The following is a 23,931-nucleotide window of genomic DNA, read 5'->3' on the forward strand; positions in this document are numbered from 1 at the left end:
CTCCCTCCCCCCCCGTCGGTGACCCTCTTAGGCCGGGCCGGCGGCGGGTGCATTCGCCGCACAACTTTTTGGGAGGGAGTGGGGGGTGGTTTTGGGGGTGCGGGGAAGCCCTCGGAGTGCCCCCCCCTCCTCGCCCCCCCCCGGCCCATAAGCTGCCGGCACGTGGGGCCCTGTGCCGGCCCCCGGAGCAGGGAACGCGGGGCAGGGGCGAGGGGCTGCCCTGGCTACACCTTCGCTCCCCGGCACATGTCGGGGCCGGCGGCTGCCTGAGCCCTGCCGGGGCCGGGCTGGGGTCCCTCGGCCACCCCGCTGTCCCAGGACCTGTTAGCGGGACAGGAGCCACTGGCACCTCAGCCAGGGGAGGGGATCCCCTCAGCAACCCCTACACGGCAAGGGCTGTGTGTGGCCTCCTCTCATATCCCAGTGGCCAAACTGTCCCTGTGGCCTGGGGTCCCGCTAGGCTGGGGGGGAGTCTGTGTGAGGTGCTGCTACCCCCCAGGACTGAAAATGAAAGGATCATTTTTTTCAGGGAAAAGAACGTCTGGTAGTTGTGAAGTGAGTGCACTGGAAGACCCACCAACGCGCTTCACCCCGCACAGGTGAAATAGCTCTGGTGTCTAATGCGGGAGGTGGCACGTTTTGGTCAAATATTCCTTAATGTGTCTTTTAGGTCAAAATTATAATGGCTTTGTACAAATAACCTCAAATGAAGTTTGGAAGTGACAGTGACGCTCACCTTAAAGCCTTGTACTGTCTGAAGTACATGTAGTTAGTTCTAACTTTGTTACTCATCAACATGCAATGCTGGTTTATTTTAAGGCCTTTCAGTTTTTGAGGATTGTGAGACTTAAAAATGAAATTGACAAAATTAGGGCAATGCACCGTTCCCCTGTAGACAGGTGCTCTCCCCTATGGGCTTGCCTGTACTGGCAGTACTTCATGCTCAGGCCATACCCACCAGGTACCACTGCTGATGGCTCAATTGGAGCACTCGTGCTTTGTATGAAGCTGTCACAAACTGGTGACATTCAGCCTTTTGCATGAATTGTTTATAATATATATAAAGATCACAAGTTTTATTAATTGTAAAGCTAAATTATTTACAGAAAGCAATGCAGAATTTATGTACTGGGAATTATTTTGATGTTCAGTATTTTTGTGATGAGTGAATGAATTCGTGTGTAGGGCCTGGTCCTACAGAACTGTGTATACCGTGTTCTCATGGTATGCTGAATAATCAGGAGGTATAAATTTGTTGTAAGACCACACTGAAACTCCAGTAGCTTATTCCTGCTGAAAGGCTTCTCTGTGAGAAGTTCTATTGGTTTGTTTGTTGAGTATTCCTGCTGAAGCGAGAATGATACTGTATTGTGAGAAATAAGCTTATTTGTCTTTGTAGTATTGGGACTAAAATAAGACAAAGGTATTTTGTTTAACCTCATATAGAAGGGCAGGTTTTCTGTTCTTTGAATTAGTATAAGACTTTTTTTTTTTTTTTCTCCCAAGTACAGATGCAAGGTATGCTGTTGTATGTTTAATCTCTACTTTATCTCAGGATCTTGCTTTTGGTATTTTGAGATAATGTTTTTAAAGTACATTTCTGCCATGTTGCAATGTCCTAAAGGGTCCATTTGTTGTTGTATCTGAAGGCCACCTCTTTGCAGCCCTGCTCATCCTGGCAAAACCCAAGCCTGTTTATAACTACACTGAAATAAGTGTGCGTGACAAAACTCCCTGTGAGGATGTAATAGCAGGACTGCTATACAGAAGTAGAGAGACCTTCTGCTCAAATAGGGAAATCCTTGTTCAAAAGACTTTCTAGGTACAGAGCCCATCTTGAACCTTGGGTCAAGAATAGCCATGTTTAGGAAATTACTTTTTTGAAATCTATATGAATGTACTCTTGGCAATAGTTACAAATTTTCCTGTGTGAGTTCTTTTTTTTTTCTTTAGAAATCCTCTGAAATTTCTAAAATTCGCAGAGTCTTATATGTTTGTTGTTTTTTAGGGTTTGGGCTATCTTTGTCAGGTTTTCTCTAAGGTACTATGAGTGAATCAGCTGAAATGAAAATTCCCGCTTAAGTTCATTTGGCATAGCAAAACAAAAAGAGCCTGTTCAGTTTGTGAGCAAAGACTTCTTTTTTTCCTCCTCATAGTTATGTTTCCTGCTCTTGATTGTAAATAGTTATGAGTCTGTAAGTTCTCTAGCTGTTGCTATTATTATGAATAATGCTTAAGTTTAATTCTATATTTATTGTGTTATATTCTAAAACATCATCAGTGTTGCCTAAAACATTCTGCTGCTTTTCTGTTAATATATTGGACATCCTTATGCAATGTAAACTGCCTTTTGCCAGAGCTGAAGTAATAAGCTTTCTAAAAAGGCAGAATGAGGGCAATATTGCTTCTTTCTTCCTAGGTAGGTCTTAACATATGACAAAAAGTAGTCCAAAATATGATTCTAGGTGGTAACTAAAAATACCTTGTAAGATCTTAATATGTTGAATGCCTTGATCTGTCAGGATACTTGCATGTGTGTTGCAGTACCTGTGCTTCAGAGGCCTTCCTGAGTAAGGACTGTACTCTAGTTAATAAAAGTGTTCTGTACAGGAACTCTTGTAGTTGACTTTGGTTGCTTCCCAGTGTTCTCTGTCTGAATCCGAAAATGCTTTTACTTGACAAAAAGACTCTTCTTTCCACAATTACAATATTCTTGGTTTGGTAGCTGAGTGTAGTAGAGAATTGAGCTGTTAAAAGACTAGAACTAAGCCAAACTTATGGTTAGATCACAGCATAGGGACAGAAGTTACAACTTTGCGGTGTTGATGTTGGTCACAATTTGATGTGGTACAGCTTCTCTTGATAGAACAAAACATTTCAAAGAGAGGTGTTAGTTGCTATGAAATAGAAAAAAAATAATGTTTTAGATTCATACTTAGAAGTATACTTTTTACTAATACTGACTGTAAAGTTTTGCTATAAAATAGCTCTAAGTGCATGTCTTTTTGTTATGAATGTTATGGCTTCTGTTCATCTTGGAGTGGATGAAATTCCATGTTTCCAAACATCTTGTACTCCCTGTGTTTGGTCAGTTTCAAGAAGTGGGTCTGACAGTGGCAGGTACTTGTTTCTTGGTCAAGAGGAAATGACAAAACTACTATTGAGTTGTTTGTGCTTGTGGAGAAGCTGAGATTCTTGTAGATCCGTGTTCCACTTCTGGCCCCAAGCTGATGGTTTTGGGAACGCACGGGGATGATTGTACCTTGTCTGTGAGATGTCATGAGCACACCAAGCAATTTAACATGAAATTTAGGCTAGTATTAGCAAATACAAACAACACAGTAAAGACCTCTGTAGTTGTGGATTTTGTTTGGATGCAGTGTGTGAAGCTCTGAGCTCAGTCCTCTTAATTATACATCTTTTAACCACCAGCATATAATTGCCTTGCAATTTACAATGCATTTGGGGATTCCATTGCCTAAAAGGGTCTTACGTACATTGAATGTCAAATTCTGAGCATATGTTTAAGAATGTATCAACCCACATGATTTAAAATACTCATGTATTTTATGAAAATATGTTCAGCACAGCGTTTGCACAAAAGTACCGATGTGAGTTTTGAGGCTCTAGTGCTTTGGGCTTTCTATTAGTGAGTAAACCATTAACTTCCCTGTAGACTGCTCACAATGTCAGCTACCAGATTTCTGTATGGCACAATGCTGGTACTTGGCTATGGTTATAGTAAAGATGGTCCTCTGAAGTTTGCTGCTACACTCTTTTCCAGCCTCTCTGAAGGACTGTTTAACTGTTTGGGAGGAGGATATGTGGAGTGTAGAGCTACAGCTGTGCTGTCTTTGGAGCTGATGTGCACTGGAAGGGAGCTGATTTTGCCTGTACTGAAAAGCCAGTACTAAAAGCAGTTGGGAGCTGGCTTCTTCCAGAAGGTTGTAGTAGGTATTGGCAGTTGGACAGGTGTGGACCTGTGTGTATTCAAATCTTTTTTTCTGAAAAAAATTTCTCTTTTTGCAGTCATTGTGCAAACCACCTTCAGTTGACTTATAGACTACCAGTGGCTGCACTCAGCAGGACAAATAGCTCTGCTCTTAAGTGCTGATGTCTTAGAGTGTGACTTTGCTCTGTGTCCTGCCTGTCCTTGTTATAATGCCTTGCTGGGGTGCTAAGTTTGTTGCTCTTCTTCACATGTCCAGATAGGACTTTAGCCAGTGGGAGGAGATTTTATTCCCTCCCTGTCAGCTGCTCAAGAATAAAAAATGGGACAAGGGGAGAAGTGAATGTGTTACAAAGTTACCAATATTAGTGATAACCTCATAAAAAAAATACCCTGCTGGGTCAGATTTGCTTGGATCTAGCCTAATGTTCTGTCTCAAGCAGTAGGAATAACTGATGCTACTTAGGAAGAGGATGAAAGCTCAGACACTTTTTGTGCTTTTTTCTCTTTCTCCTCCATCGCCCATATTTGTTAAATTGGTCATGCTAGCGGGTGCATCACTTATGTTCCCGTTGTCTATGAACTTCTCTGTTGCGTTTTTGAACCTGATGGTACTGTCTGCTTCCATAGTCTCATGTAACAGCAAGCTCCAGCAGCTCACTACCTTTGAGTAGTAAAAATGAAGAAATACTTCTTTGATATGTTTTGAATCAATCTCTTACTAACTTCATCAGATACCCCTAGCTGCAATATTTTGTGATCTGGTATGACTGCTCTGTATTTACCTTTTTCCCTAGCATGATTTTTTAAACCTCAGTCATGTATTGAATCATTTGTCTAGGGCACACATTTTTGGATTCCTTTCTGTTCTTTGCCCTGTTGTTTCTGACTAGCTCAAAATCTTTTTATTTCGAATCAGTTGTTTAAGGAAAATCTAGGTTCCTCAGGAAGCAGCTTCTGGTTTCTTATTTACAGGTTGTGGCTAAAGTTAGTTTGAGCACGTGCAGGCATAATTTTTTTTCTTCTGTTGAACCTTCCTACATCTTCAGTGTGGCATATAAATGCAAAACTGAAAACAGCTTCCAGAAAGTTTTGTATTCTGATATTTTTATAGTGAAGTACAGCTGCTTAAGCATTTGCTTTTTCCAGGGGAAGTCCATGTTTCCGTCATCTCTTACTGAATCCTGTGGGACAAAAATAATTTCTTCCCCACCCACTATTTAGCTAAGTGTAGTTTCAGTTCTCTTCAGTTAAGTGACATGTGCCTATTCCATGCTTGTGCTACTTCTTATGTAGCAGCAAAAAGCTCTGTTAAGAACTCCTGTAAATTGTTAAAAATAAAACACTGCATCAGATGAAATCAGAATGAAGAGTTTTAAGTGTCTTTGTTATTTTTATATATTTATATTTATACACACTCACACTCTTGTATGGTAAGCCACGGAAGTTAAAAAAAAAAAGAAAAAGCTCTTTTTAGATTAAGTTCAACTTCAGTCTCTGATCCTGGCAGTGTATCCACATAGTGACATGTCTTTTGGGCAGTCTGTTCCAGAATTTACCAATAAAGTTATAATTGCAATTTGGAGAAAATTGCTGTGTTGTTTTTTTTTTTTAATGTAACATTGGTTGGCTACTATGTTTATTGGCTTTCTTGTTCCTTGCACTATAGTTGCGCTAATTGATTGCTGCCAGGATTTTTAACATGGTTATATTTGCATGAGCTTCTCTTAGTGTATATATAGACCCAAGACCTCATGTTTAGTGTATATATAGACCCGAAACCTCACCTTCATGTTTGTTGGTTTCCCTGGAGATTATTGTCAGTATTTTTGTGTGAATGTTTCATATGGCATTGTCTTTGTGCCCTGTATCTCTTGGACAAGTGATAAGTGAAATACTATGCTTGCCTTGACACAGTCAAGTTAAATGCAAAATAAGACTTAATTATGAGTTGAATCCCAAAATAAGACCGTAGCCACAAGAATAAATCTAGGATTATAATGGCTGGGAACTGTGGAGCAGTTTCTTTACAGAAGCTTAATGGAGGTACACAAGGTATGCATTTCTCTCTGTTTACTTTGGAACCATCCTGAGGAACTCTTTCTTTGGTCTGTTGCTTGCTAACCTTCAGAAAAGAAATACAGCTGGGTTGTACAAAAGAGGAGAAAGTTAGTGATCTATCAGAGACTCTGCAAAGCATGATAGTAGTAGTTCAAAAGAAGGTGATAACCCAGAAGAAAATAGAGGGCAACATGTGGGTCACCCCAGCTACAAGATACACTTGGTCTTTGAAGTTTTATGTCCAGCCCAGTATGCCACCTAATACAAACTTGGATAAACCAGGAGAAGCAGACTCTCTAGCAGAAGGCTTTCTGTCAGCATTGTGTGTGAGATGCAAGTAGTTAAGACTCATTTGATTACTTTCGCTGGCGTAGTAAGAGAAGAGTCCATCTCTCAAACATACGGGATACAAACACAGACCACAACTCCTGTATGGGTCATGTTCCCATGGGATTTATGTTTTTCCTTCATGTTGCTGAATAATACTGAAGGGTATGTCAGTATCTCCCTGAGCCAAGGTGACTGAAAGGAATATTTCGTCCTCAACATGCTAAAGAAGAGATTGTTCCTTCTTACCATTCTATCTTTTTGAAGGGCACAGTCAACAATGAACTTTCTTGTTCTTATGACTGATGTGTTGTAGAAAGTCATACTCCAGTGACTGGTTGATTTCAAGTATATATATATGTTTATATATGTAGTGTATGTGCTTCAATGCCTTGAGAAAAGCTGGGAAAGGTGATTGGAACCAGACTAGGTGTCTGTGCTTATGTTGCGGCTCTGTAGTGTAAGCAAAGCGTGAGGCCCCTGCCTCTGGGGGTGGCATTGAAGGGGAAAATGTGTATCAAGAGGAAATACAAAGTTACCATTGTCAAATGATTGTTCAGTCGCTTGCAGTAGTTACATTCTGTAGCACCTGTCTCCCTTGCTATGCTCTGTATCCTGTACATGTGCATGTATGGCTGTTCCAAGAATTTTAAAATCTTTTAGTACTCTTCTGTCTTTCTGCTTCTACAGCTAAATATATGCTAATGAAGTCCAGATTTATGCTGTTTACTCTATGGGATAGGGTGTTTTGTTTTCCCCTAGTGACTTAAAATTGTTCTTCTAGATCCCCCAGTGCCATAGTGCTTTGTCATTTTCTCATGGTACTTTTTTACAGCAGAAAGTGGAGGCTCGTGCCTTTAGAAGAGGAAAGTACATCTTTCCTGCAAAATCTGTATAGGCTTCTTCCTTGAAATTATGCTCTTGCCATTTTGGGCCTCAGGAACAAGTAATTTCATTGAGGTGGTAATCTGTACATTTGTCACATGCCTCTAATTTATTACATATTTCCTGAATATCACCTCTATGAACATTCCTTTCCTTGGTGTATGAAACATATGAAACTGAACTGAGTACTGAATGAATACAGTGTTCAAAATAGTTCATTCCAATGCTTCAGGGTGACCTTTCTGAATAAAAGCTACCTTTTGCAGGTTAAGCTTAGTGTATCACAGTAGCTGCAGAACGTATGTACTGTTAATTTTTTTTAGACTACTTTGGGATGGTTTGGGGGGTTTTGTTTGTTTTTTTTAAAGGATGATTGCCAAAGACTTCCATAATGTTGGGAACTGAAAAAATACCTTATGGCTGCATGGATTTGCACTGTAGGAATCTACTTTAGGGGGAAAACCACCCATTCTCTGGCTGAATTGACATTTCAGCCCTTTTGGCATTGATGGGAGTACTCACCGATACTAATGCCTGCATTTCCCTAAATAAGTACACTGAGGTAGGATAAATTTTGAAGAACCATGATGACCTCAGGAAGGACTGCATATGGATGCTTGCAGAAATTGCAAGCAGCTACAAGATCTGAAGGGCTGGTAATCATGTGTGGTAAAGAAAGCTTTTCTTAGAAAAAGGCTTTGTTGCACTGACTGACAAAATATTTTGCAGAGCAAAGAGTCTGTGGTGGTTTTGTAAGCAAAGATACCTTGAAGTAAACCCTCTGCAATCAAATGGGTTAATCATCTTTCAGCTTGATTTATGAAAACAAATGATCTAATCTGACACTTAACCTTTCTCGACTTGTAGCTTCTAATCACTTTCTGGTAGATGAGTGAAGTTCTGTTAAAGTGATTTAAGTGTGGTGGCAGTAGAATTTTCTTTCCCCCAGTAATTTCTTTCATGTTTTCCAAAGATCTATGACTACTGATTGAAAACTATTGTGCTGTTGTTTTATGGGATGCTAGCTGAATCACAGGCTTTTGGTGACTACATGTGCCTGTTTACTTACTGTAGTAGTATCTGTTTTATTCTGACTGACATTGACCCTTTTGATATTTTCCTCAGACAATCTGCTTCATCTTGGTTCATCATCATTCCAGGATAGTGGTGTCCTTGGGGCTCTCTCTTGACATTGACATGGTACAGAAAATTTAAAATCAGGTATTGTTTTGGGTCCTTCTTTCTGGCCAAAATGAAACACACAACCTAGAACTGAATGCAGTTTTTCTTTCCTTATGTGATTTGTCTCAATATTTTGGTTCTTTCAGCTGATGTTCACAAGGAATAGAGTCACGTGATGTATGAAGGCAAACACATACACTTCTCTGAGGTTGACAATAAGCCCTTGTGCTCATATAGCCCCAAACTGTGCAAGCAGAGGCGACTTAACGGCTACGCCTTCTGTATCAGACACGTTCTGGAGGACAAGACTGCCCCCTTCAAGCAATGTGAATATGTGGCCAAGTACAACAGCCAACGCTGCACCAACCCCATCCCCAAGTCTGAGGACCGTAGGTGAGTTGTGGTTTCCACTCTGAAAAGTGGGAAGTGGCTGGGACATTTTATGTAAGTTGCTGCCTGGTTTCAGTATGAGGGCGGAGCTGACCTGAGTGAATTGTATTCCAGGATGTTCCTTTGAGGATTTTATTTTAAGACCAGTAAACTTTATTTTATTTTCTGTGGGAGTCAAGTACTCAGTGAGAGGGCAGTAACTTAATCCTAAGGAAGTTTATGGGAGAGTTCACTGTTCTTCTCAAATTCTCTACAAACTGTGGATCAAACCTGCTACACAATATCAGCAGTTCTAGCTCATTTGCTTTGTCACTCTCAGTACATGCTCTTAGAAAGGCCTGCTTGTTTAGCCAGCAGTGCCAAAAGCACACTTCCATCTGCTTTTTCAGGACAAACAGTTGAAAATGCTTATCTTCTGGGGAGATCTTTATTCACGGGGAGCAGTGACACATAGGGACAAATCCAGAATTACATTTTGGTGTTGATGTGGTACTGATCTATAGTGTTGTTTTACTGGAATAAAATAAATATTACTTGAGAACAGATGAGCCTGCTGAGAAAGTGCCACATACTCCCTTTCTTCTTTGCTCCCCTTATTTCTCTCCCCATCCCTGTCCAAATGAAGATGCCCAGAGTGCCCAGGTATTAAATTCCTTGCAAAATATAGTCCTTGAAGTTGTTGAGAGCTGGGAATTAAAAGCAGATTTCCTGAATTGCAGCCCATACTGTAACCACAAGAGCATTCTTCGTTGCACTTTAAGACTTCCTGAACACCAGTCTCACTGGTGCTGCTTGGGCTGAAATAGCAGAATTTGTCTAATCTTGTCTGCCATCTATATATGACTTTATTTTTCAGAGCTGTCATTGCAGGTTTTGCCAGTAACACAGTGTTTAACTAATGTATGTGTTAACTATCTGAGGTTTGTTCTATTTGAAATGCTTTTTTAAACCTAAAATATGAACAAAATATGCCAAAAAAATCAAGCCACTGTTCACTGACCTTTCACATTATTAGCTGCCATTCACTAACCTTTTGCATTATTAGCAGTGTTCCCACTGTGCCCTACATATAACTTCCTTCTCAGCTCACAGCTCCCTCTCTTGTCTGAAACAACAGTTGGACTGTGCTCTAAATTAACTTGCAGTTCACCTGCCATTTCAGCTGAGGAGACTGATGAAGTGAGAAAAAACATGAATGTTTGTCAAAAGCTGTAGGGCAAATGCTCAAATGGCACAAGATGAATAACTTTAAGCTGTAATTTGACAGTCAGTGAGTGTTTCCTTGCTACTGTACAATTGAGGCTCTTTGGAAATAAGCTCACAGAAATGATCATAGAAATTGTTAGCACAAATGGTATGCTGAAATTTCAGATGCAAGAGCTGACTGAGAGTTCCTGTTTACCAGGGGTCATACTGAAAAACAATAGAAGTAATAGTACTTAATGACACTTTTTTACGTCTCATATGTTCCCATGGAATTTGTGATTTTTCTTTACACCTTGAATTGAGTTCACACTTTGTTCTTTTTGATTTTTCTCAAGTTAAAGTGAAGTGTGGTCATGACATCTGGTGCATGTTATATTAAAATAATTCAATTGCATGTTGAGTGTCACATTACAGTACTTCAACAGGACAGCAGGTGTCTGAAAGAGAAAATAAACTTTTAATTTCAAATGAGAGGATGTGATAGTTTGAAAGAATATTTTAAAAGACTGTTTCTCGGGGCGGAGTTTAATTTTAACAATAACATTTAATGAACGCTAGTGATAAGACTGTGGCTGTTCTAAACTTTTTTTTTGGCAGGCAAACCTGTATCTGTTTCTTAGAAGACTTTTTTCACACTCTGTTGAATATAACAATGTTTGCAGTGTCTGAGTTCTCCACTCATAGCTTCTCATTTTCTGTGTACAGAATTACTGTCAGATGGTCATTTTGTCACAATTTTAGACACGTAACTGTTCATGTTCAGAAGCAGGCTGTATGATGCTCTGACAGCTATCTTGCTTTATACTTTTAGAGAACATTAAAAAAAGTATTTCAAGAAGACGCATGCATTATATGCCAAAAGCTTCATAGTCTGTCCACAGATAATTAAGAAGAATAATCACTTGACCCCAGACAAATGAGATGCTACTAGCCACAAAGATGGTTAATATGATGCCAGATTATTAGATTCCTTATTAACCATTAACATTCTACAAATTAAATCTGTTAAGTGTGTGACTTCATTGCCTTACTTGAAGTCTGATTTTTCTGTTCACTATCTTGTTTTTTTAAAGAATATATGTATGTGGAATGATACACACATGGGTTTCATATCTCTGTTTTCTCTGAATACATCTCCTACTTCTTTCTTAACCAGATACACACAAAGATAATGAAGTGCAACTTGATTTCTAAATATAGGTGTCTTGGGTGGCTATGCAAGAGGTAACCAGATGAATTCTATTACCCTCTGTTCAAACCAGGTGGGGCAGTGTTCTTTATCTCTTCCACCACCCATCCTTCCTCCAGGGGGATCTCTTCTGTTAATGGGCCATTGAGTCTCACTGCAGGAATGATAAAATTCCATCATCCCATTGGGAGGTGCTCCACCCAAGGGGAGGAACCAAGCATTCCTACCTGGGTATAATCTGAGCTTTGAAACACTAGTCTGCCTTTCTCCACTGGATTCCCAGAGGACCAGACCCAACTACACCACCACTGGACCTTCAGAGGAAAACTACACCCTTCTACAAGATCATTGCTTCAACAGAACCACACCTGTCACTCCAGGAGGACTGCAGCGAGCCACCATTAAATCAGACTGCTACCAACACCCTGACCAACAGGGTGTCAGGTTGTATTGTGACTCTGTCAATGTGTTTTTTTGTACTACTGCATTTTTATTTTAATTTTCCTAGTAAAGAACTGTTATTCCTATTCCCATATCTTTGTCTTAGAGCCCCTTGATTTCAAGATTATAATAATTTGGAGGTGGGAGGGGTTTAATTTTTCCATTTTAAGGGAGGTTCCTGCCTTCCTTAGCAGACACCTGTCTTTTCAAACCAGGACAGATTTTGACACCCAATGTGGGGCTTGAGGGCATAGAGAAAAAAGGTGAAAAAAGGAATAACAGTTCTTGAGTAACCTAATTTTTTCTATAGAGACTTTGTTAGGTGATGTCATGTGGTCTAGCTTACCCTGATTAGGGTGGCACATGGTTGTGGCTATATTTCTCCCATTTGCAGGCCGTTATCTAAACATGGGTCCTATAACTAAGGCTACTATGGCTATTATCCAGTTTGCTTTAGTAAGGTGAGGAATTAATGGATTTTTAACTTCCTCTGGAAGGCAGGCACATGGATTCGGAGCTATCACACACTAACTGTATGATTTTGGGGTTACTTTAATAATTGTACCTCCTGTGAGGAAATCACAATAGGGGAAATTTTCTCCCAACCCTTCACCTAAGTCTTTGGGTCTACCCCACCAGTTTTTGAAGGGTTCAAATCTTCTTTAAATGCTGATGATATCATACAGTGGCTGGTGTTGCTGATATGCCTGTTCTATTTAGCATTCAGAAATAAGGTGAGACTGACTTGGATAACCACCCTGATACCTACTCCAGAGAATAGGGATGCTCCCACAGAGCCTGACCCTGCCCCACAGCCCACCTCAGAAATGAACCACCTGGAGTGGGTGGAGGTTCTGGTGAGGGAGATATGCAAGATGGGCCAGTGTGCCACGTGTGCCACAGTCAAGCAGGCCAAGTGGTTGAAGCCCCTGTGGTATGGTGGGTGTTGGTCCAAATATAAGTATGGGGAGGCCTGGCAGATTGACTACGTCACACTGTCTCAAATCCACCAAGGCAAGTGCTATGTGCTGACCACCACTGGATGGCTGGAGACCTACCCTGTGCCTCATGCTGCTGCTTTGAACACCATCTTGAGTGTGGAAAAGCAAGACTTGTGGAGACATGACACCCCTCAGAGAACCGAGTCAGGCACCAGGATACATTTCAACAAGAGCCTTATAAACACCTGGGCCAGGCAACGAGGTATTGAATGGACATATCGCATCCCTTCTCATGCACCAGCTGCCAGGAAAGTTGAACGATGCAACAGATTTCATACGACTACCCTGAAGGCACTTGATGGAAGGACCTTCAGAAATTGGGAAATTAACTTAGCAAAGGTCACCTGGATGGTCAACGTGTGAGGGTCCATCAATCAAGCTGCTCCTGCCCAGTCTGAACCCTTACACATAGTCTATGGAGATAAAGTCCCTGTGGTACACATGAAAGGTATGTTAGGAAAGACTGGATTAGTCCCACCTCAGGCAAAGAAAGGCAAATTCATCTGTGGGATTGTTTTTGCTCAAGGACCTGGTTACACTTGGTGGGTAATGCAAAAAGATGGAGAAACCTGTTGTGTACCACAGGGAAACCTCATCTTAAGTGGGAACTATGTGTAGGGTTTCATTGTGTATAAAGCAGAGTTTAAAGAGAGTATTGATTTGGGTATGATGCAGATAGTAATAGAGCAAGGGGTGGATAATGTCTTAGGTTGCAATGCAAGATGTAACCAAAAGTATCTATTCTATCACCTTCTGTTAAGACCAGGTGGGGCAGTGTTCTTTATCTCTTCCATGACCTATCCCTCGTAACTCCAGGGGGATCTCTTCTGTTAGTGGGCCATTGAGTCTCACTGCAGGAATGATAAAATTCCATCATCCACTGGGAGATGCTCCACCCAGGGGGAGGAGCCAAGCATTCCTACCTGGATATAATCTGAGATTTGGAACATCACAGGCAGCCTTTCTCCACTGGATTCCCAGAGGACCAGACCCAACTACACCACCACTGGACCTTCAGAGGAAAACTACACCCTTTTACAGGTTCACTGTTACAACAGAACCACACCTGTCACTCCAGGAGGACTGCAGCTAGCCACCATTTAATCAGACTGCTACCAACACCCTGACCAACAGGGTGTCAGGTTGTATTGTGACTCTGTCAATGTGTTTTTTTGTACTACTGCATTTTTATTTTAATTTTCCTAGTAAAGAACTGTTATTCCTATTCCCATATCTTTGTCTTAGAGCCCCTTGATTTCAAGATTATAATAATTTGGAGGTGGGAGGGGTTTAATTTTTCCATTTTAAGGGAGGTTCCTGCCTTCCTTAGCAGACACCTGTCTTTTCAAACCAAGACAATAGGATTACTACAATTTAGTTGGGTTAAACACTATTTTGTCTCTTACTTCTCTTCACTTAAGAGAATCTTTAAATTATTTGTTAATATACAAGCTGCTCCCTAGTTCATTTGGATCTTCTTTTAAGTGATGGAAATTGATACTATACTGGAGTGCACTAAGAAGCAGAATGCATTTGTAGGTGGAACACCTCACTGTCTGAATTTCTGCCTTCCCAGTGGATGCAGGAAACTGTCCAGCTGAAGTCTTCAGCGCCCATCACGTTTTGTGTGCTTTGTGTTATAATTTCAATGGCTATCAACCTACCATATTTGTGGGCTTCATTTAACCTTACCTGCACAGAATAAGTGCCTTTGGCACTGAATGAGGGAGGGGAAAAAACCTGTATTACATACCTACTGTGATACTGTCAGCTGAGCGTAACTCACAGACAGGTTATAGAAGTGACAAACTGAGCCTCTAAGACAGGCTTTCAGAACTGGCTCTTGTAGGGCCAGCTTGACCCTAATGGGTTTCATGCTCAGAGCTATGTGAAAAGCACTGTGCTACTTGCAGGTTCAATTCCTGTCTTCCCAGTTATCTGACTTCCATGGAGCTTGAACTACTAGTCCAGATTCTGCAGTACTATGTGAAGTCAGAGCCACTTTAGGCCAGGGCCAACTAAAAAGCCATCCTGGAATGTGCAGAATGGGGAAGTGTGGGTGCATGCTCCTCTGACTGTGTGCAGCGCTAGCCAGAGCCTGACAGGGTCAGGGCTGAAGTGGTATGCCTAACCAAAACTACCTGTGTGCAGTCTTCTTCACCCAGAGAAGACTTAACTGCTCTTCCTGGTTTCTTCTTGCTCCTGTTTGTCCAAGGTGTAACAGCCTTGGTTATACTGGAAGTTGGGAGTTGACAGAGCCTAAAGCACAGAGCCAAGTCAGTGTGTACTGGAATCTCAATATTGTAGCCTGGCATCTGTGTGTTTGTATCCAGAGGAGCCAGTTGGCTCTCAATGATGCAGTATGGTCAGCTGTAAGAGCCAAAGCTTTATTCTCTGCCATATAAAAAGGATTCTGCTAAATGAACAAGACAAAGTCTTTTAGCAAGCTTATTACCTTTCCACAGACTTACCTTTCCTATGTCTTTTCTTACTGTTTTTGCAATGAAAATGGGCTATGCAGTTCTACCTCCTCACATCAGCACAAGCCCAGGATGACAATAATTTAAGTTCTGAACAATATAAGGGAAGCATTTGTGTTAAGCAAAACACTCTTTTTATTGGTTTAAGGGGGAAAATAATTCCCTTGTGTTTGTTTAGTGTGTTTATTGTTTTTTTTTTCTTGTGTCATACTAAAAATGCTGTTGTAACTGTTCAAACAAAATATTTTAAAAGGGCTTAGTTTTAAATATGGAAACAGTGCTTGTTGACTTTAAGGGAAGCTTTATTGAGCTCTCATGATATAATTTTATTTTTAGAAGTGCATCTCTCAGTATGAATTTACAGTATTCCCGTGTGTTCTAATAAGGACCGCACAAGTTGTTGGCTTTTAGCTTGCCTCCTAAATAAAATAAAAATAAATATATCTAAATAGGTTTATTTATTACTTACAGCATAACATAATGAAGAAAGTATTTAGGCAATAATAAGTAGCAGTGCTTTTCAGCCTTTTCTGATTTGTGAAACCTTAGGAGTGTGGGTCTCTCAAGAAGCTACATATATGGAGACCATTAAAGAGCATATATGAATTTGCTTTCTCTTTTTTCCCTTTTAAGGACCTTTATGCTGTTCACACACTGTTTCTTTAGAAATGGGTCAACAAGCTGAAAGTGACTAAACCGAAGTGCCAAACCTTTTTGGGGGTTGTTTTGGGCTTTTCTGCCATTTTTTACTCCATGAAGACCAGATATAATGTAATTTTAGCCTATTTTTTCAAGAAAAATTACTATTCTCAGATACATAACAATCAGATTTCAAAGAATACCTTCATGGGTATTTCATTATCTTGTCCATAATTACCTTGATGGAGACATCACTCTTTCCTTGTATCTTTGGTCATCTATAACCTTTAAGTTATAGATGGGATTCTGCAAGAGCAAATTTTGATTTTTGTTGGGTTCTACAGAGGGAGGAATGCCTGCCTGTGGCATGAAGGAAAAGGATCACATCATGGTTCCTAAATTTCTGTCACATGCTGGTTCCAATCAAACAAAAGTTAATTGCTTACTTTTTAATATGTTATCTGTGGCATAAATTATAATTATTTTTACTTTTGTAAAAATTTTTCAAAGACCTTTATGCTTTCTTTTTGTTTTAATAGCATGACTTTGAAAGTTTTTCATATTAGAAGAACTTAAAATCCGTGTTTGTGGATTGTATGTGTGCATATTTCTGGAATTGTGTAAATGCTTTCGAGCAGCAGAGAATTTGTTTTAAACTAGATTTTTATAAAAGAATATTCAGCTAATCCTCTGGCTTCAAAATTCATCATGTTAAACTACTAAAACAGAATTTATGCTACTTGTTCAGTAAGTGGAAATAGTGATCTTTCACAGCAGATAGATATCTATGTAGCTTGTCCTTATGAGAAACTGCTCCCTACTACTGTGGAATTAATAATAATAATAATAATAATAATAATAATAATGTGTGCATGGATGAAAATATTAACTGCTTCCACTGAAAGAACAGAAAAATGAAAGGAAGTAGTCTTCAATGTACTTTTTCTTAGGAGCTTTTGAACTGATCAGTTAATGGCCTGTGTTCTTGCCGCTTTATGTATCACTGTCCATTTATTTTGTTCACTTTGGATTTTGACTCTTTACCCTATTAGAGAGTTAAGATTTTGAATGATTGTATGTGATTCTCCTATGAATAATGAATGAAGAGTCCTATATTGTAAGATTGGAAATAGTTACTTCAGGTTTTTTTCCTGCTAGTTTGGAAGCACCACAGTTACCTGTTGTTATAGAAGCAGTTGTGTACAATTCATACAAAACCTCTTGTGTTTCAGTTTATATTTGCTCGAGATGTGTGTGTGGGTTTCTTCTAAGTGATGCCTTCAGATTTTACTTACGGAAATTTAGTTAATAACTGACTGCTTCTATTTTTCAAAGGTACTGCAACAGCCACCTGCAGGTACTTGGCTTTATACCGAAAAAGGAGAGGAAGAAAAAGAATGATCCCATAGAGGAGGTAAAGGTCAGGCATCAGATGGATGCCATGGCCTTCAGTCTGACAGTGCCCACCCTGGCCTTGAAGATGCCCAATGGGCTGGATGGGATGTCCCTCTCCCCTCCAGGGGCCAGGCTTCCTCTCCACTACCTGGAGGCAGAATTAGAAGACCCCTTTGCTTTCAATGAGGAGGATGATGACCTAAAGAAAGGGGCAACAGTGAAGAAAAAGTTGCAGAGCAAGTTGGCTCAAAACCGGCAGCGCCAGAGAGAGACAGAGATTTTAAAAGTTCGCCAAGAGCACTTTAGCCCCATTCCTGCACCTTTGCAGCAGCAGCCTCTGCAGCAGCAGCACTCCCATCTGCCACCTTCATCAGCTTCGTTAAAGCCGACAGGGCTACCGCAGGGCATAGTCTGCAAGTCACCTCAACCTCTGAACACCAGCCTACCAATGCAGGGAGTGGCACCCACCACACACACTATAGCACAAGCGCGGCAGTTGTCTAACAAGAGACCTCTGCCTCTCCTGCCACCCGCCAGGGCTCCTGTCACGGACCCACCAAGGACTGACCGGGTCCTCATGAAAGCCACAGCCTTCTCTCCGCACTCGTCCTGCATGAGCCGGCTCCAGAGACTGGTGAAACTGTGCACTCGAAAACAGCAGCTGGACACTGATCTGTTTCCTCACTTAGGTGAGTAGGTGATAGATGCACTGCAGCTGTATTTTTTAACTAAAGGAGAGTGTCTTCCTAGCCCTGTCCTGAATTCCTCTGTGATCCTTAAAAAATAACCCTGAGCTAGCTGATCTCTTGGTGTTTTCGTTAGGCATGTTGTCTATGAAGGGAATGCCTGGACCCATCACAAATGGTTTATGGCATTTTGGTTGTTTATTCTTCTTAATGTTCCATTAACCATTTGAGAAATCAAACTGATGTGTAGAAAGCATTGTTTGGGTTATAGACCTCATGTAGAAGGTTTGCAACTCAAGTAGTAAAGATGACACGAGCAGTACCTACATGAGTGGACAAAGTTAGATTGAAACATTAGGTGTGTGATAAGTGCATGTGACATAATGAATATAAGTAAAACTTTGGCAATTTGGACCATCAATCTCTGCAAATTTGAAATTCCAGTTGACTTAATTGGAAAATTGGAACACATGAGAATTTTTCTTGACTGGCCCTATTTATGTATAGAATATGGATGAACAAAAGGAAAAGACCACTTCAGGAGAGCAGCATCATTACAGAAGGTAGTTGGAAAGATGAAGTCATGTCTGCATACCATGCAGAAATAGTCTTCCCCTTACATATAATAATCAGTAGCTGCTTGTGAAAATACAAGCAAATATAACCAAATCGGTGCTATGATGGTAGTGCTCTGTAAGCTTTGAAAAGGCTACTGACCTTGTGGCTGGTTTGTCTGATTGTGAATATAGACCTAGGCACACCTGTCTTTTTTATCTTCCTCACCCTCTCAAATTACTTTTCTGCTTAATTTTAGATTGTACATTTCTAACAAGTAAAATACTCACAGGGAATAGGAAATATGAGTCTGTGATATAAGTAGGAACACCATTTATGATGTTTAAAATAAAGAAAGATTTCAGATAAATCTGGACATTCCCTATATAACGTCTTATTTAATTGCAAGCATCTGTATTTTTTGCTATTTAAATTAACTTTTTCTTAATTTGCTGTTCAGATCTGCCCTTTGGCACTCATGGGATAGTTTGACTATGTGTTCAGAAGATAATTAGCATCCCATAGCATGTCTCCAAAGGAAATTATTTTTCAGAAAACAGCTTTGATGGTCCTATATATAGTGCAGGTCTTTAGAGGAATGGCAACTCCAGAGGTATTTCTGAGTGTTGAAGACCTCAATAGCTTAGAAAGTGACCTGTGTTTTGAAAGACTGTAGAAAAATCCCTTTCTGTGCTTAATGTTCTACATTCTCAGGTGCTGAAGAGAATATGTTTTCCTCAAAAAAAGAGTCATAGTAAAAATAAAAAAACCTAACTTCTACATGTACAGTTAGGCAGGTGCATAACTATGTGGATTCATTTAGAACAGTTTATATTTGGCAAAGTAAAGGAATTTACATATTAATTATGTGAGAGTGGAAAATTTATTTGTTATTTATTCATTATAAGCCTTAGTATTAACGACTAGGTATGCCAGTTCAGAGAATTTCAGGATTTCTTTCCTATATTTGAGCAGCACTAGAGATGACTGTACAGAACCTTTCAAAAGATTAAGCCAGTTTCATGTGTACCAACATCAGAGCCATGTAATTGGATATTAATGTAAGTGCAGTCTTCAGTGTCAGGATAGCTGAATCTGGGTTAGATTTTATTCCTTCTTTTCTGCAGTGCCCAGGAGAAGCAAAACAATTCAATTTCTGATTTTGTTTTTAAACTTTGTGTGAACAATTTATTATGTGGTTGTCAATTGTGGACATCTTTATTGAATAATTAAGTTGTTTTTTCATTCCTTTATGGAAGAGACAACAGGAAAAGGAAACGAGTTGAAAGTATAATTCTGACATTATGTATGTCTTAAAAAAGTAAAACAAAACCCAAATTTTTAGGATGCTGAAGTTCCTGAAAATTTGGGTTTCTGATATCTGTGGTTCATGTTAAAGTGCCGGTTCTATATGATGGAGAGTTACCTGATGATTTGTATTCCAAGAATATGTGTGTATGTCTCTGACTTTGAAAGTGCTGGACCAGGTACTGATGCATTTGCCAGATTCAAGGCATCTGTCTTCAGAATCATCTCAGATAAAGTTGTTTACTTTAGTTTTAGCAAAAATGAAATGCTCCTTAACTCTCTCAATTTTCAAGGAGCACACAAGAAAATGAAAAAGCAAAAAATGCTAGCTTGTAAATGCAGCAATGGTATTTTATCCCACCTGCTGCAAGGAAGTAACAAGAATTTCACTGGATGTGGGAGAGAGTAGGAAAAACTACAAAAGATGAAGTTCCAGATAAAATGTTCCACCTGAGAACTTAGTGGCCTCTTTCTGTCTGTCCTGTTTAACAGCTGTGTATAAGTTGACTAGCTGAGGCTGCTGGAGCACACCATAAGTTGATCATACTCCATTATCATTAAGTGAGAACATGCTGCTTGGTGAAAGTGCAGGAGTGTTTGTATCTCTCTCTTTAGCTCTTTCTTCATGCTAATATGTTCATGTAGCAGGCAATTACAGGGACTGAAAAGAGGAACATCCTGGGTAGCTATCTATCTCTGTCCATGCTGCTGTGTCTTAAAGTTTTCATATTCTTCTATGTTTTGGCACAGAGAAGGGGTCAGAATATAAACAGAAATGAAATTGGCCTGTTTAGATCATATAGTATTAAAATTTCCCAAGCAGTCAGTTCTTCATGACAGGGACTTCTCTTTTACCTTGTACTTGGTTACGAAAACTAGTATTTTTTGTGGGTAAGATAGTTGGTGATTTTTCTTCCACTGTTTATGGATAAAGAAGCCAGTAAGGATTTTAAAGGGAAAACTCAGTTATGACAAAAATCAGTGCATACTATTTGTACACTATAATGGAGCTGTCACTGTAGCTTTTCCTGTATAATTGAGAATACTGCGTGATTTAATCAAATGTAATTGTGCTTGCAACTGTACTATACAATAATCTTTTGTGCCAAAGGTTACTCAGTGGCTTATGTAAGGTGGATACTCTTTTCATCCAATTTCCATGTTTTCAATTCCCTTAGGGCTGGATTGGTCTGAAGACAGTGGAGAAGAGTTGGAGGATTCAGAGCAAACCTCCCCTTACCAGGTTGCATGGTCTATCCGAGAAAGCCTCGGCTATGAGAGACCTGAGTGAGTATAATTCTTTAGTATTCATGCTGGCCTTTGATGGAATAAATCATGTAAATGTGAGCTTCACTTCAAGTGGAGTCAGTGGAACCTAAGCACTTGTTCAAGTGTTTTGCTGAGACAAAGGATTGTTTGAACTCCTTTGTTTGTAAGAGCTATGGAACAGCTTGTTGCCTTCTGTCCCAGTTTCCAACTAACTTTAGAGACCTTTGTGCAGTCTGCTATCAGAAGGATGCATCAGGAAAAGATTTAAGCTTGTTTGCCTGAATTTAATTGAGTTTAGTGGTATTTATTAATGAATTTGTGTGCCTTGATGATTTGAGGTCCTGAATTAGAATCAAATGGGGTTGCTACTGGTTTCTTGTCTTTCCTACTGGTTGTGAATAACTTTGTCAGTAAACTTGCTACATTTTATTCATTAATCCTTGTAATAATTATGCAGGCTGTTGTTTTAATGTGCTTTTTTAAAGGCCATGGTATTTCTTAACACAATTAAGTGTTGAATAAACCTCTGTCAATACTTGTGAGCATTGGAAGGAAATTATAGGATCAAAATGATAAGCAGAGCAGGAATTAGCTGCAGGTGCAGAAAGGCTTATGATGTTCTCTATATAGTGATATGTCAAAAATCTAAAATTATAGCAGGATATGACAATATAGGTCTATCAATATAGATTTGAAGGTGCACAGTTAAAACAAAGCATCCCAGGTGTAGTATTGTAACAAAACTGTTGTATGTCATTAACAGACAAATTGGGTCTCACTAGAATTTGATTATAGTTTCTGTAATATGACTCTCATTCACTGTGCAACTGGGCTTTTTGATACTACAACTTTCCCCTTTTTTTTTAATTTTTAACTGTCACACTTCGAATAATGGTGTTAACGAAACCTTATTTTGTTACATTCTGAAAATTCTGAAACTTACTAGATTTCCTGCCATTTCTGAATATTTGCCTCAAGGTGAGCAACAGAGCTGTGTCTCTGGCATCAGGACACACACCAGGATGCTAAATATTAAGGGCCTTCAGTGAATCAAAGCTATTAAGCAAATTGTAGACTTCACTTTTTTAAAATAAAGGGGTATTTTTTAGTGATGAATAACTGTTGTTTTTTAGGGCATCAGCAGTTTCCAAGTGAGCTTGCACAAACATTACTTCTAACTTAAAAGGCAACTTTTAAATAAAATGTTTCGGGGAAACATTTCAGACTTCTAAATCATACATAATTTTCCACAGCAGATATATCTATTAAATAACTTCCCTTACACTCTTCTCTCTTTGACATTTGATTTGGTTCTTCCATAGATCCCTATTTTTTTGTCAACTTATAAAGGTCATCATTGTGTGTTTTGTCTTCTATTTGTTTTAACTTCCTTTGGATTCTTCCTACTCTTTTCACATACTGAGAGAAAATAATACCTTATCTTGACATTTTCTGTTCCATTTTAGCATTCTGTGCAGCTCAGGTAAATGCTGTCTTAACTATCCATGATGGATAAATTTTTGGATGCAACTGGCAGTTTTTGTACTTTCATCAGCCTGCTCAGTGTTAGCTCTTCAACAACCATACTAATTTTGATTGTGGATAAGCATTCACTTGATGTCAGCCTTCTAAAACTTTAGTTCCTGTTCTGCAAACTTCTGTAGAGGTTTTTATTACCTGAAATATTTCACTTTAACACTTCTGCATTGTAGTCTGCCTGCTGCTGAAGATGAATTAGTTCAGGCTATTTCTGGGGAGATTTGCTTTGTCAAAATGACTCTGTCTTGCTAATCTGATGGTACAGACTGGTGACTCCTAAAGTCAGCCAGTGACTTATTACAACTCTGGGTTCTGGGGACTTATTTTACTAGAAAACCAATAGAGATTATTTCCCAAAACTTTTAGTTTTTGAAATCACATGCTTAAACTTAGGGGATTTATTTGCTGGTTTTCATAGTAAAATTAAAAGTCTTTTCTCTGTTCATTTGTATGTGAGCTTGTGGTCCCTACCAGCTAACTGCATTCTGTCTTTTTCCTTTTGACTGCATGGAAGACAGTGGGAGGAATGCTTTTGAGAATAGACTGTTGAAAGAAAGTGAAGAGTTAATTTCTGCTTTACTGGACAGCTGGTTCTCAGCATTTCTGCTTGTGTGGTTGTGGGGGAAACCTCTGTTGAACTTCTTGTGTGATACTCTAGCTGCTCTAAAACTCTCAAAATTTCACCAGATCTGTTTAAAATTAATGTCTTAATGGTGTCCTGGTTTTGGCTGGGTTAGTGCTCATTTTTTTTTCTTAGCAGCTGGCACAGTGCTGTGTTTTGGGTTTGGTACGATAACAACGTTGATAACGCTCTGATGGTTTGGCTGTTGCTAAACAGCCAAAGTCAAGGACACTTCAGTTTCCTGTGCTCTGCCAGAGAGGGGGTGCACCAGAAGCCACGAGGGAGCACAGCTGGGATAGCTGATCCCAGCTGGCCAAGGGGATACTCATGGCCTAGAACATCATGGCTAGGACATAAAGTGTGGGGAGCTGATCACTTCTTTGAAGTGGGTGTGAATATCAGTCAAAGGGTGCTGACCAACTGCTTAGAGCATCACTTGTTTTTCTTGGCTTTATTTTGTTTCTGTTTTTTTTCATTACAATAAATAGGAGTAGTATATTTTACTTTGTTTCCATTAATAAGCTATTCTTATCTCAATCCACAAGGTGTTTTTTTCTGATGCCTCACCCCATCCCACTGGTGGGATCAGGGAGAGTGAGCATGCAGGGAGAGGGAGCATGCAGCACTGTAGTACTTAGTTGCTGGATGGGGTTAAACCATGACAACAATAATACATTTTTTGGTTCATTTGCCTTCTGGCCTTTTAATCTGTAAAATTCATATTGTTGCAATCATCTGCGGAAACACAGGCCAAATGTTTGCTTTTATTATTCTGTGCTTTAATTTTGAAGAATTGTGTTGCTATGC

General features: G+C 39.6%; 1 protein-coding gene across 6 annotated transcripts in view; it reads left to right on the top strand.

Moving 5' to 3' along the window:
* INO80D (INO80 complex subunit D) overlaps positions 1–23,931 on the top strand; it is a 61,798-nt gene that overhangs the window by 1,165 nt on the left and 36,702 nt on the right. For all 6 annotated transcript variants that reach the window (XR_001522786.2, XM_015634818.3, XM_015634813.2 and 3 more), the window contains exons 2-6: positions 530–599; positions 8,348–8,443; positions 8,551–8,797; positions 17,086–17,834; positions 20,873–20,981. Coding sequence is in view for 5 of the 6 variants with exons in the window: in XM_015634818.3 (XP_015490304.1) it covers positions 8,580–8,797; positions 17,086–17,834; positions 20,873–20,981 (1,076 nt within the window). In the remaining variant the exon portion in view is untranslated. The remainder of the gene's footprint in view (positions 1–529; positions 600–8,347; positions 8,444–8,550; positions 8,798–17,085; positions 17,835–20,872; positions 20,982–23,931) is intronic.

This window comes from Parus major, chromosome 7 (assembly GCF_001522545.3).
Source record: "Parus major isolate Abel chromosome 7, Parus_major1.1, whole genome shotgun sequence".
Classification (NCBI taxonomy): domain Eukaryota; kingdom Metazoa; phylum Chordata; class Aves; order Passeriformes; family Paridae; genus Parus; species Parus major.